The 14526-nt window shown below is 40.5% G+C and overlaps 1 protein-coding gene across 2 annotated transcripts in view; it reads left to right on the forward strand.

Moving 5' to 3' along the window:
- Positions 1–210: 210 nt before the first annotated feature.
- Positions 211–14526, forward strand: part of AGK (acylglycerol kinase) — a 56895-nt gene continuing 42579 nt past the window's right edge. For both annotated transcript variants that reach the window (XM_081330763.1, XM_081330762.1), the window contains exons 1-3: positions 211–363; positions 7333–7372; positions 11894–11973. In XM_081330763.1, coding sequence (XP_081186889.1) covers positions 254–363; positions 7333–7372; positions 11894–11973 — 230 coding nt within the window. In that variant the 5' untranslated portion in view covers positions 211–253. The remainder of the gene's footprint in view (positions 364–7332; positions 7373–11893; positions 11974–14526) is intronic.

Below are 14526 nucleotides of genomic sequence, written 5' to 3' on the forward strand. Positions count from 1 at the left end.
TCATTGTGGAACTGTTGAAACCAAGACAAGGCCTCGAAAAGATGGTTAGAATTGTTCTCAAACCTGTCATACCTGCAAACAGAATTCACAGATCACTGCATACCACCTGCTGCAAAGATTATATGGTGATACATTGATTAACTAACTTCAAATCTATTATCTAGTTTTAAGAATATTCATCTTTCTTTTTTATACTTTTCCACACAGAGGTCTTTTTTCACATTGGAATTGTACACTATGTTATAGAATAAACATGGCCAAGGTGATCACAATGCTTCAAGCCCTCAGAAATCATTGGAAGAAGACTACAGTTGGGATCTGCCTGGTTACCTGGGGAGGAAACTGGCTTTATGGAAAACATTGGTAATTATGGAATCTTTTAATAATTGGATTGGATTGAATTAAAAAAAACACTCAAGGCCAAACAGAAGTTGCAAAAGTGCTATACATTATTGTCTCCTAGTTAGTTTTTGCTCTTTGTTGTAATCAAGGAATATTTTGAATCAGAGCAGTGAAATGGGTAGAGGAATGAGGAATGACCTCTTTTTTCTCTCCACCAACTGGATTTGATAGCTTTTCTGAATATCATAAGAAAGCAGAGCATTTTAAAGACTTTGCAGAGTTGCTTGTGTGTGTATAATCTGAGAATCTGTGTATAAAATTATAAAAAGTTTAAGCAACTGGGTCAGCAAGAGACTGTATTTTCATTTTATTTTTATTTTTATTTTAATTCCATTTATATCCCGCCCTTCTCCGAAGACTCAGGGTGGCTTACAAGCTTAGCAGTAGCCTTCATTCTATGTATATGCCTGCTTATTAGGGCTTTCACACCCTCCCCAAGCGGCATTATTACAAAGTCAGCTTATTGCCCCCAACAATCTGGGTCCTCATTTTACCTACCTCGGAAGGATGGAAGGCTGAGTCAACCTTGAGCCTGGTGGGACTCGAACCTGCACTAATTGCAGGCAGCTGCAATTGCAAGAGAGAAACATCTTTGGGTAAGTTTTAAGAACTTAGTTTATTCATATTTTTTCTTCAAGAATCAGGATGGAAAATTATTATGAGGAAAGAAAATGCATTTTAGATTAAAAAGAGTTTTTAAAAACATTAATTAGATTTAAGGTCAGAACTGAATAATGTATAACTTAAAGGGTACAATCTTTATTTAGATACATTAATTTAAAGGGAGACTTCAGAACCATGTACTGTAATTCAATGTATTTGCTACTAAAATATTTGCATGCAATCATACGGTAGTAGTTTCAAACAATGTTATATCCATTAAAGGCCAACTTCCCTCTATTAGTTGGTTGCCTGAACTGCTTTTACTTAGGCAATTTCTTCTAACATTATCTCAAATATGCCTTCTGTAATAGAATATGTGAATGATTTTGGGGAACAAGGGGAAGGAATGCTGTCTTGGAAACAACCAGACAAGATGGAAGAGTCCCAAAAGGCTTAACTATATCAGAGGAAAAAAATTGGGACGGACCCATCCTACTTGATCAAGCAGGTTTGTGTCTTTGGACTTGCAAGATTCTGTCAATGTAGCCTTACTATAAAGTAGAATTAGCTTATCTAGATCATTTTCTGTCTGTTTTAACTGGGATATTTGACATCAGTCTTGCAAATTTGGAGGTACAAATTTCCGTCTGTGCCTTTTAACTGCTTGATCAATTAGGATAGTCCTATTAAAAGTTTCTTTCTCTGACTAATCGCTTGGGATCTCCTCCCTCTTCTCTGGTTATTTCTTGAGCAGCATCTCTTCCTTTTTGTTCCCCAAGGTCATCCACACATTCCATTACATCTTCCAAAGATTTTAAACCATTAAATTCCATGTCTTGTGCTCTGGGATGATAGAGAACACATCATAAGCTTCATCTGTGTGATATCACTTCAGGTATTTGAAGCATACTGTAATATCCCCAGGCTAAACAAGCCCTGTTTCCCTCAATCTGTCCTCTCAGGACTTAGCTTGAATGCTTGAATTGTTCCTGATGCAATAATACAGGAATAGGCTGTATGGTGCTCAGGGAATACCAGTCTCTCTACCTCATTTTAAAATAGTTTTAATATTTTTAACAGGAGGCAGGCATGCTGCAAAGAGGCCTTTAAGCATCATTGTCTTTATTTATAAGAAAGCCCCATTGGGTCTGGTAGATAGCTAGAGCTAAATGCTTTGTTTGTTTGTTTTTTAATAAGGGAGGGAATTAAGAAGTTGCTGCTCGTGTTAATCTGTACTGTTTTTCTATACTGGATCTTCTGAGCAGCTGTCATGATTAGCTTTCCCAAAGCCAAGAGAGCCGATTCAAATAGAACTGGGAAATCCAATTTCCAAATGAAATGAGGTATACTGCCCTTCGCCCCATCAAAAAGCAACCCTAAATGACATCTTGGTTATGCCGTAGGTTAAAATAGACATATTGTCATCTCTGGTAACCGTTAATGGACTTTTGCTGACATCAGGTCTAAAATTGCAAGGATTTAAGGATTTTAAAGGATAGGATAAGAAATGGGATATGAGAAAAAGAGATATTTGCTGTCTTTTAAGGGAAGGTATACTAAAATTGTGTACACTTGTGATGAAGGAGAAAATCATTTTTATTTCTGTACGGTATTTTTTATTTATTTTCGAGATTTTCTATTTTTTTCATTTTAGTTTGTATTACTTTTTATTGTTGTAATTGTAAATGTTATAATGATGATGATGATGATGATGGAAGGGTCTCTTTAGAAAGAGCAATAACTCTCTCCAAATACAACAAAATGGTACCAAATTTGGTGCTGGGTAGATGTCAGTCCTTCCAAGTAAAACCAGGTAGTAAACGCTAGATGATCTAAATCTAGATCACCTAATGTAAGGCTACATTAACAGAACCTTGCAAGTCTAAAAATGCAAAACCTCCTGCTGCCACTTTTAACTGCTTCATCTAGGAGGGAGGGTCCTGTCTAACTTACTTTCTCTGACCATTAAGCCACTGGGGGCTCCTCTGTCTCCTGTCTCGATTATTTCCTAGGCAGCACCTCTTTCCCCAAGAACGTTCCCATATTGCATTACAGGGGAGAAGCTAGCCAATCACATTTAAATAATGGACCAGATCCAGCCAGAGGCTGAAGAGACCCTCCCCCCTTATATTCCATAAGGGAAACACAGTTGATCAATAGCATGTAGTGTTGGCAACTGCTCCGTCTAAGCCCCTGCCCCCATGCTAATTACTGAATGAGAGTAGAGCATAAATGCCCTGTGCTTCTCAGTGCATACAAATATGTACAGACGTAATTTAAGAGCAGAATAAAAACATGCAAGTGTGCATGCACATCCGTACACAGACACTCAAAACAGTTTACTTCATTGCACAGAAGAAAACACAGAAGTCTCCTATGGCCACTGCTTGTAATGGAATTAGGAAGTATTCCAGACGCCATGCTCTACCTGGTTTCACTACATTATTGGGAAATATTGGCAAGAAGTTATGTAAAGGGGGCCAGAGCTTTGTCCATCAGTGTGGTAGTAGTAGTAGTAGTAGTAGTAGACGACTTTATTGTCATTTCAACAATATACAGTACAGTACACAGTGAAACGAAACGTTTCCCCAGGACGGAACACAAACTACACATAACTCTAAACTAAAAACTTTAAAAAAACTACAAATACAAGTGTTTATAGTTCTAGTTTCTTCGTGTTGAGAATTCTAATGGCTTGTAGGAAGAAACTGTTACACAATCTGGACGTCCGAGCCCAAATGCTCCTGTACCTCTTTCCAGATGGCAAAAGAGTGAAGAGTGTGTATGAGGGGTGTGTGTAATCAGCCACAATTTTTTCTGGCTTTAAGGATGCAACGTGTGATGTAAATATCCATGACAGAGGGAAGAGCAACCCCGATGATCTTCTCTGCCATCCTCCATAAACTGAATAGAGTGGGAGTAATATTTGGTAGGAGTAGATGATGGCAAAAGAAAGACTAGGAAATGGACCAGATTAGTTTGTAAACTAGGGAAAAATAGCAATAGCACTTAGACTTCTACAACTCTTCGCAGTGCTTCACAGTCCTCTCTAAGCAATTTATAGTGTCAGCATATTGCCCCCAATAATCTGGGTCCTCATTTTGCCGATGTCGGAAGGATGGAAAGGCTGAGTCAACCTTGAGCCGGTGAGAATCGAACTGGTGGCTGGCAGAATTAGCCTGCAATACTGCATTCTAACCACTGTGCCACCACAGCTCCTAATGTTAAAATTCATGTTAAGAAAAAAAAATATTCCCTGAGTGCTTTGCTATCAGAGTAACAGTTGGGAAGGGTTTTCCTCCATTCTAAACCCACCCACCCCCTTTTCCTATGGTTATATTTTGCTTACCTTCATACTGGTAGGGAATTTACAACCACAATTGGGCCTGGAATTCTGGTCATAAGTCATGGCTGTCATTAAGCAACATGCTCACGTGACCACTTTGCTCAGTGACCACAATTGTGGCTCTCTCAGTTGTGCTTGTTAAGCGACCATATGGGTTGTTAAGTGGACAGAGCAAAAGAGCTGCCTGCCAAAGAAAATGTTGGATGGTGCATGGAAGGGAACTTGTGTGCTAGGCTGAGGGAAAATAAGCTCAAATTCCTTCTCTTCCCCTCCATATAGGACAAAACCACTGCACTACAGTAGTTTGGGAAAAGTAAGGTTTCTATTTTTAGTAGCCGAGCTTTCTTTCCTTGGTCTGCTGCAGGGGTTCACCTCCCTTCTGTATGTTAACCTTTTTACCCTTCCAGTCCACTTCAGTTCTAGAGCTGGTTTTTAAATAATATCCAATAAAATGACTTCAGTTAATCAAAAGTCTACTATTGGTATAAAGTGTCCCTATTTCTTAACATGTATTCCTCTGAACATTAAGAGAAGTTCTAAAACCTCTAAGGAATCCTTTGATAAATATTCCAATTAGGACTAATTGGGGTAATTTATTATTTATACATTCTCTTGCTTAGGAAGCTTGTTTCTGTTTGCCCCATTATTTTCACTAAAGGTTTCCCATTGAGTGTCTTATCTTGTTGCTTACTTTGAATTTCTCCTGATTGGTTTTTTATTGTAAATCAATGATCTTACCACTGGAAAAGGTTACTATGGCAGGAAGTGACTTGGTTTGAATAAAAAGTTGTTTGATCGAACTAATTTTGAGTGGTGCCAACGAATAGGCTATGGAGAGAAGATGCAAAGTAAGTTACAAACAATATAAGGCATCTTCATGGTTGCTTGGATCGAAGCGTAATCCTTAATATATGGCCTTTAGTGGATGGTTTTTTAAATCTCTTAAAACAGGAGTCCCCAATCCCCAGGCCACGGTCCACTACCAAGCCATGCCCTGTTTGGAACTGGGCCACATGAAGGGTGGGCCAGCACGCACATGCATGCAAATGGACTTGTGGAAGTGGCAGGCAAGCACATGTGCACACGGGCATGTAGCTCAACTTGTGCAAGTCGAGTTGCATGCGGGTGTCGGCCAGCCCACCACTGTACGGCCTGATTCCCGTCTTCCCACCCCCCCACCCCCCGCCCAGCCAGGCCGCCAAGCTGCAAAGGTTGAGGACTGCTTTCTTAAAGGGAGCAAATCCTTTTGATCTATGTGTCCCTGACTTCAATTGTTGCAAAACATAATTAGGAACCACTTGGACTTTTACCCACTGGCTTTCACTCTTGGGGTTGAAAGTGATATCTTCAGACTCAGAGTTTTTCAAGCAAGGGGGATTGAAATAGGAATGTCCTAACAGATATAAAAGTTTGACATTGTCATCTTGCTTCAGCTACATAACATTTTAAGGAATCCCTGTAGCATTTTGTGGTCAGGGCTGCTGAAATCAAATGAGGACCCAGATTGTTTGGGGGGGGGATATGCTCACTCTGTAAAGCGCTTTGAGAGGGCTCTAAAAGCATTGTGAAGCGGTACGGTATGTAATCTAAGTGCTATTGCTATTTAGAAGGTGTTGGCTAAAACAGGGGTTCTCAACTTTGGCAACTTTAAGACTTGTGGACTTCAACTCCCAGAATTCCTCAGCCAGCAAAGTCCACAAGTCTTAAAGTTGCCAAGGTTGAGGACCTCTGAGCTCAAATTATAGAGGTGATTTACAGCAACCAAGGCTTGATAGTGTTGTATGTCAGTATTGAATTGGTGGTGCAGGGTTGTTTTATTTTATTTTGTTTTATTTGATAAAGGGATGTTAACACTTTTGAGCAATCTTGTCAAACATTTTTGATAACCCTTTTATGATTAATTTTGAAATTGTATTATGTCATTAACATATTGTGTTATAAAGTTGCAGTGTTTCTATTTTCTATCTCTTAATTTTATTGTGCTGAACCAATTATTTTTCCATCCAAAACCATGAAGATAGAAAAATAATTGGTTCAGCACAATAAAATTACAACTAAAATATTTAAAAACAGAAGGAGTAAATTTCCATTTGTTTGTTTATTAAATTTACCATCTAATTATCACTGTTGCTTCCAGCAAATGGGGAAGTAGAGAAAACATGCCTTCAAGATAGACAGAGAAAGTAAATTCCATTATATCAACCTCTACAAAACCAGGTTGCTTTAGCTGAAGCGTGAAACTTGCTGTCCAAGCATGCAACACACTAAATCTTTAAATTTGGCTCACTGTCTCCCGTTCCCCCCCCCCCGCCCAGAGTATGCCTTCCCTGCACACCATTTAGTCATGAAACTTCTTAATGAAAGCAAATGTATGCTAATCTCTTGACATCCTTCTCCTTGGTAAATGTTAGGAGAAGTAGAGAGAGTTAGCATATGCCTAATTTCAGAAATTCAAATTCAGAATGCCTAGTGTGCTGTTTTGTGTATATTTGTACAGGTTGAAGGAAGTGGGGGGGATAGCAAAAATAAAAAAAGGAACAGTGGTTCTGATGCTATACATCACCAGCTTTTGTGTCAGGAAAAAATGGCCAAATTTTCTGGCCAGCTGTGCAGTTTATGGAGACGTTTTTTTAAAAAAACCCAAAACCCATAATATTTATTTACATAATGGAGAATTTTGTTACTTTGATCGCTGCTGTGGATAAAACATTAATCCACCATGTAGTCTAGTGCAGGGGTCACAATATGCTTTTAATAAATTTGTAACTACAGAAATTAATAGCAAATATCATATTATCAAGATTAGGATTGTGGAAATGGTATGCATTCCTAATCCATAGTCCCTCTGAAAAGTTTTGATTTAAGATTTATGTCTGCCAAAGCAGAAATCCTTTTTAAAATGCATGCATATATCTCCCTTCTCTAAATTTAGCTTATTTAATATCTATTTTTTTGTCTTTTCTCTTCTTCCCCTGTTACAGTGATAACCTGCTAAGGAGAGCTGCATGCCAAGAAGCCCAGGTAATACCATTTAATAAGATCAAATTAGATTAAAATTCCCTCCTTATCTCACTTGTACAGGATTCTGGAGATTCTCCCAGTGGGTCCGTTCTACGTGAGTAGCCTATCAACAGGGATGTCAGTATTCAGTTGCTCAAATACTACAAGCACTGCTTTCTTCTTCTTGCAGAGCTTAGGCTTTGCACCTAATTATATCTCAAATTCTGCAAAGCGTAAATCAGTGGTGAAGAGCTTCCAGGTATTTGTGATAATTGAGAAGGGTATGCCTTCATAGGCATTTGGGGGAACTGATATTTTTTAGGCTATTGGTACTCAGTACAGTTGATAGAAGGGACGCGGTGGCTCAGTGGGTTAGGACGCTGAGCTTGTCGATCTGAAGGTCGGCAGTTTGGCGGGTCGAATCCCGAGTGCTGCGTAACAGAGTGAGCGCCTGTTACTCGTCCCAGCTTCTGCCAACCTAGCAGTTCGAAAGCACATAAAAATGCAAGTAGAAAAATAGGGACCACTATGGTGGGAAGGTAACAGCGTTCCGTGCGCCTTTGGCATCTAGTTATGCCGGCCACATGACCACGGAGACGTCCTCGGACAAGCGCTGGCTCTTCGGCTTTGAAACGGAGATGAGCACCGGCCCCTAGAGTTGGAAACGACTAGCACACGTGTGGGGGAACCTTTACCTTTACCTTTACCTTACAGTTGATAGTAACCTTGATATTAACAAATCTCTACCTTTGTTAATATAAAAATAGCTGTTGCACAAAGTTGCACTTTGTCCTTTTCTCAGTTTCCCCTATAGTTGGTGATGAATATTGGTGACACTAGTTGAATGAGAGGTAGCTACTATGAGCTTATTACATTTCTAGATGTAGATTTCTCTGTAGTAGGATTGCCTCATAGAAAAAGGTTCCCTCCCCCACAAATCCAGATGGCCCCTACTTTGCTGTTGTTTAAAAGAGCAATCAACAAGGCCTTCAGCAAGGGACAGTAAGTGTGATGACCCAGGGCACAGCACAGAGGCAAAACAGTCAACTGGCAGTTCAAACCGCCCTTTATTTGCTCCAGTGTTCCCCAAATGCTCCCACGTTTCTGGCAAACCCCCAAACAAAGTAAGACACACACACCTTCAGCAGCCTCTGGCTGCAAGTAGTTTCACATACAGTCAGCTTAGAAGAGTAATTTACTGAAGGCCACGTAGATAACAAGGAATGAAACATACATCCAAAATCTAACGAGTTTGTGGAAATACAGGCTTGCCTGAGCAGTTTCAGAAGAGAAGCCAAGATACAATCCGAGGTCTTTGAACACAAATCAAGTTTGTCAGCCAGTCCAGTGGTCAGAGTTTCAGGGTTTCCAAGCAGAAATCAAAACTCCAAAGAAGAGATCAGAGAGTTGTTTCCAAGATCAGCAACAGCACACAAAACTCCAAGAAATCAGCGTTTCTTCCAGACAAACGCCTCTCACCACAGTCTCAGTCTCCAGGTGTGCCTTGTGGAGAGGGGCGGGGGGATGCTCCTCCTGAGTAGTTGAGCCTGCTTGTGTTGTTCCCTCCTTCTCTCCACTCTCTGAGCTCTAGGATCAGTAGGGGGTAGCCCTTGCTCATCGCCTGAGCTCTGTCTTTCATGTTCATCCTGTCCCAATCCTGAAAGGCCCTGGCCTGCCTCAGCCTACTGTTCCCCACAGTCCTCTGAAACCACAGACATCTCTCTCTGGACCTCCATAGGGTCCAGCTCATTTTCCTCAGCAGATTCAGGCTCCGATGGAGGCATGACAGTGAGATTCCTCACTTCATTGTGCTTGCCAACTTTTATCTTTTATTGATTTAAGGGTACAATAGTTTCTTTGAACCACCCAAAGTCATTGAGAGAGGTTGGCGGCATACTATCTTAATACATTATTATTGTTATGCCTCTGTCTGCAGTGTGTATGGTAAAGTAAGATACATTTTAGGCTGTGTCTTCTGCAGATTCCAGTTGTGTTAGGGTTTCTCCCTTTTATTATTTTTTTTCACATTGTATTTGTCTAGAACAGGGGTCGGCAACCTGAAAAAGGAAAAGAGCCACTGGGAACCGGTTCCATCACACACACAAAAAAGTGGGAGCCGTGTGTGTGCGTCTATGCACGCGCATGCACAAAAAACGTTTTGCGCATGCGCAAAATGTTTTTCTTGTGCATGCGCGGACGCGCGCAGTTGCCATTTTTTAATGTATGATGGAACCGGTTGCGTAACGGCGACGGCCCATTTGCAGAGCTACCGCCTTTGGAGGAAGGCGGCAGCTCTGTAAACGGGCTGCGGCAGCTTTCCCAAAGAGCGGCGCTGCTGCCCGTTCGTGCGGAGGTGCGCGTGCACCTCCGCTCATTCCGAGAGGTGCGCGTGCACCTCCGCTCATTCCGAGAGGTGCGCGTGCACCTCTCAGAACGGGCAGCGCCCGCTTGTTGGGAAAGCTGCCGCGGCCCGTTTGCAGAGCTTGCAAATGGGCCGCGGCAGCTTTCCCAAAGAGTGGCGCCGCTGCCCGTTCACGCGGAGGTGCGTGCGCACCTCTCCAAAGGTTTGGAGAGGTGCACGCGCACCTCCGCTCGTTCGGAGAGGTGCGCGCGCACCTCTCGGAATGGGCGGTGCCACTCTCCATTTGGAGAGGTGCGCGCGCACCACTGCCCGTTCGAAGAGCTGCGCGCGCACCGGGCGGCTGGGAGCCGCGGCTTGCCGACCCGTGGTCTAGAAAGCTAATCTGAATCTTTGTACATTTAGGGCTACCCGTGTTGTGGATGTTCCATCTTTTTAACAACTGTAAGAAATCAAGAGTATTGTGAATGTAGAACGTAGTTTTTACTTTTTTCCTCAAGAAATCAAAAGTGGTAGGGATAATTACTTACTTTTTCCATCTCTTCTTCAGGTAACATGCCTGTTCGATTTTCTCTTTTGTTTGCCATGCTTAATCATTAGCTCTCAGCTACCTTCTGTTTTCTTGTTCCCATTGAATAAAATAAATAGAATGTGATTCTCATCTTTGTTCTATCAGGTTTCTATCTTTCTCTGTTCTAATAGTCTCAGTAATCTTCATAAATGCTCTTTTGGGGGAAAAATATGTATAAAAGTTTCAAAGATCTTACGGGTGCTTCATTTTGTATCTCATTACAACAAAAACTGAGAAATATTCATTGGTCATTGATAGCAGTTTAATTTCCAGGGGGTTAGCTTTATTGCATACTTTGCATCGTAGTAGGAGAGATCGATCACAGGAAATCTGTCTCTTCATAAACCTTATCTCCTCTAGATGTTCTAGGACTTCAGTTCCCAAGAAGTACAAAATCCACATCACATCGCGAGGGCACAACATGGGGATAGCTACAGTAGTACAACCATAAATTAATAAAATTTGTAAGATTCACATTCCAGTTAATTGCATCTGTGTGAGTTATAAAGACCTTTACAGACCCACATGCATGACAGCCATAATGCTTTATTTATTTTAATTTACGAGGGCAATTCCTTAGTAGTAGTCGCTCGACGCCACATCTAGGCTATAGGAGGGTGTGATCAAAAACATCCCAACGGAACTGCTTCAAACATTCTTGGGTGTGTGTAGTGGTGTGCGGGCGAGCATTATCGTGAACCAACCCCATACCGGAAGTTAGCATGCCCTGACGCTTGTTATGGATGGCTCGTTTCGTAATATTTCACAGTAGACTTCTGAATTGATGGTCGAACCAGGCTCCATGAACTTCCCTAGCAGTACTCCTTTGGCATCTTCACATTTGGCGGGATTGGCACCACTTCCGGTGTGTTGGTTCACGGTAATGCTCGCCTGCACACCGCTAGATGCACCCAAGAACTTTTGAAGCAGTTCCGTTGGGATGTTTTTGATCAACGCCCCCCCCAGAGCCCAGATTTAGTGCCAAGCGACTACTTCTAAGGAATTTCAAACCTTGTAAGACGTTATGACAAGTGCCTCAATTTGAATGGCGATTATGTCGAAAAGTAATGTAATATTGTAGTTTTCTAATGTGTATAATAAAAGTTCTATATCTGTGAGTGTCATTGATAACCAAATGGAGGTTTATTTCTGAATTTCCCTCATATTTATCAAATTTAAGTACCCCCCTCAGAGAGATATAAATTAAAGTTGAATATGATATCTTGAACAAACACCTTAAAGATTAAAAGCAGTTACAGTTGGGTTGATCCATGGGTGAACAAAATCCCAAATCCGTGGCTAATTAATACTTTTATTAATGACTAGGACCATAGTGGCTCACATTGCTTCGTTTTTATCCCCTAATATTTGTAAAATTTCACCTGGTTTTGAGTATTGAAAATAAAAACATCTGTGTTACTTAGCTAGGGGTTTAGAATTCAGAATATCTGAGGCACTTTTAGAAGTTGCCTGTTGCAAGTTTCTTTAAGTTTGTTCCTTTCAGTGGGAAGGTATGCAATAATTACCAAAATAGAGTATTATTTTTCAATATCCAGATGAAAAATACTAATTATTCTGAAACAGTAAACCATCACTTTCTCTTTATTATTAGGTATGGGGCAACCAAATTATTCCTTCCAATATGCAGATAAAGAAAGCAACAGTATTTCTCAACCCTGCAGCTTGTAAAGGGTATGATTCTTTATTTTTGTTGGTTTTCCTAATTTTTAAACCATATGACGAACAATTGAGGAACTAGGTATGTCTAATGTTACAAAATGAAGGACTAGGGGTGATATGATAACATAGTATTTGAGTGGCTGTTACAGAGAAGAGGGGTTTGACCTATTCTCCAAAGTATCCAACCTAGAACTAAAGAGGAATTTCCTACTCTTGCCAGTGAGAACAATTAATTAGTGGAATGGCTTGTCACTAGAAGTTGTGGGTGCTCCATCACTGGAGGTTTTCAACAAGAGACCTGACAGCCATTCATCTGGAATGGTAGAGGGTCTTGACCAGGGAGCTGGACACTAGAAGATCTCCAAGGTCCCTTTCAACACCATTATTCTATATTCTGTGTTCTACCTTCTGAGTATGGTCATGAGTGAAAATGACAAGTGAACTGCCTATGAGTTACTTAGTCAAGCTTCCTATATCATGTAATCCAAGGCAACCTGGCTTGTTCCAGAGTCTTTTTTTTATTTTGCACGACACAAAAAGTGTGGGTACACAACTTCAGAGAACTGATTATGTATGCTACTTGCAGGATAATTGGTTAGGATTGTTGGATAACCAAGACATAAATATAGCATGTCATATAATAACACTCCAAATATTATTCCATACAAAATGGGTATGCCACAAATATTCAGTCTCTTTTCTTAGACCAGAGGTCTGCAACCTTGACAACTTTAAGACTTATGGACTTCAGCTCCCAGAATTCCTCAGCTGGGAGCTGAAGCCCACAAGTCTTAAAGTTGTCAAGGTTGCAGACCCCTGTCTTAGACTACTTCCAAAGAGCCCCTTGTGCAAAAACTGATTGTTCTTCCTTAATAAGTGGGATTATAATTATTTTCTCCACTGCTGGAAATGTTGCTGTTTTTTCTCCTGTTACACTTGCACAATTTTTTTTTGGGGGGGGAAGAAGGCCCAATTCATTTAAGAGATAGTTTGAAAAAGGAGCCACTCCTGGCCCAGCTGTGCTTATGTGGAGCCATAGCAGCTGCTTGCGCATCCTCCCACCCCCGGCAGCACCCATCTCTGCTCCAGTTGCACTCATGGCACATTGCAGCAGCCATTTTACCCACTCATCAGCTTGCTTACATTATGGACTTGCAACTTCCTGCCAGCTTCCCCAATGACTTTATTGGAAGCTGACAGGGTTAGAAGCTCCTCACTTAATGACCTGCAGTAATTGCTTAACAGCTCAATGAGGATGTCTGGGATTTGCTGTCGCTAAGCAATATAGTCACATGACATTGCACTTTATGACCCTATTGCTTATTGATGGAAATTCCAGGCCCAATAACAATTGTTCACCAAGGATTATCTATAGAAGATTTTAGAAAACTTCTATGTAAGCAAAGAACTCCTTCATAGCAAATGAATTGATAGGGCTCAGATAGTTCTTCTGATTTCCTAGCTTTTAGAATATCAATATCTTTATTTGTGATCAACAAGGGAAAAACAGTCCATTACATTCTAGAGAATTATTCCTTTGTGGATGTAAACCCAAATATAATTTGAAACGACATAGCTAGGAGCCGGATTCAAAATCATACTTATCATATTCTGTGATTGTACAAACTCGGACAAAGCAGCTTTTTTCTCTGGGCTCATATTTTCTTGGCCACCACTGCTCAGACTTCTGGTTTTGTTCTACAGTTTGCCAGTTTTGTCTATTTTCCAGCAGATTGATTGACTGATTGTCTTTATGTCCCTCTTTTTCTCTCTGAAACTACAAGGTAATTTGGGTGTCTACACTAATTTTATCCCAACAATAGATCAATGGCATGAGTTAGGTTGGGAGATAGTGATTGGTCCAAAGGCACCCTGGGAGCTCTGAGATCAAGCACCTGGTAGTACATGGCCATCTGTAATCTTGGATCCACTGGTTATCTATTTTAATTTATTGGCTCTGTATAAAATTAAATGCCCACACAGTCCAGGTTGTCATCAAGATTATCATTGTAAAAGATGTAGAAAGTACGACTTAAAAATAAATAGGTTGACTGAAAAATATTTCTGAAGTCAAAATTTGCCTGGTTTATTCATAAGTTTTCACTACAGATCCTCCTGGGGTTTTTTTTGTTTCTTTATTTTCATATAATTAAACCATTTCTAAACTGCCATTGTATAACATTCATTTAGGGCTCTGAATGGAATAATATTCTTGGAAACTATATATCTTTTGGAGTTTTTTTCCGCAGCAGGGATAACCAAAAATAAATCATGTAAATGCAATAGCAGAACAATCAAAAAAAGATTATGTAAATGCAGTAGCAGAATAAGAAAAATAAATTATGCAAATACAATCGCTCTAAACATTTCTATCCCTAAACCTAAGAATCTCTCAGTCATATAAAGTGGCTATTTCTATGCAAGTGAGTTTGAAGAAAGATAATATAGTCTCTTGGCAGCTGAATGAGTGACTCACCATAAGGAACACGCAAGTAAAAAAACGCTATATTCAAGCCTTCTTTACTGTATTCTTCAGTTGTTTCCCAGCTTTCCAGAAAGGCTTTG

Source organism: Vipera berus (assembly GCF_964194415.1).
Source record: "Vipera berus genome assembly, chromosome: 6".
Classification (NCBI taxonomy): domain Eukaryota; kingdom Metazoa; phylum Chordata; class Lepidosauria; order Squamata; family Viperidae; genus Vipera; species Vipera berus.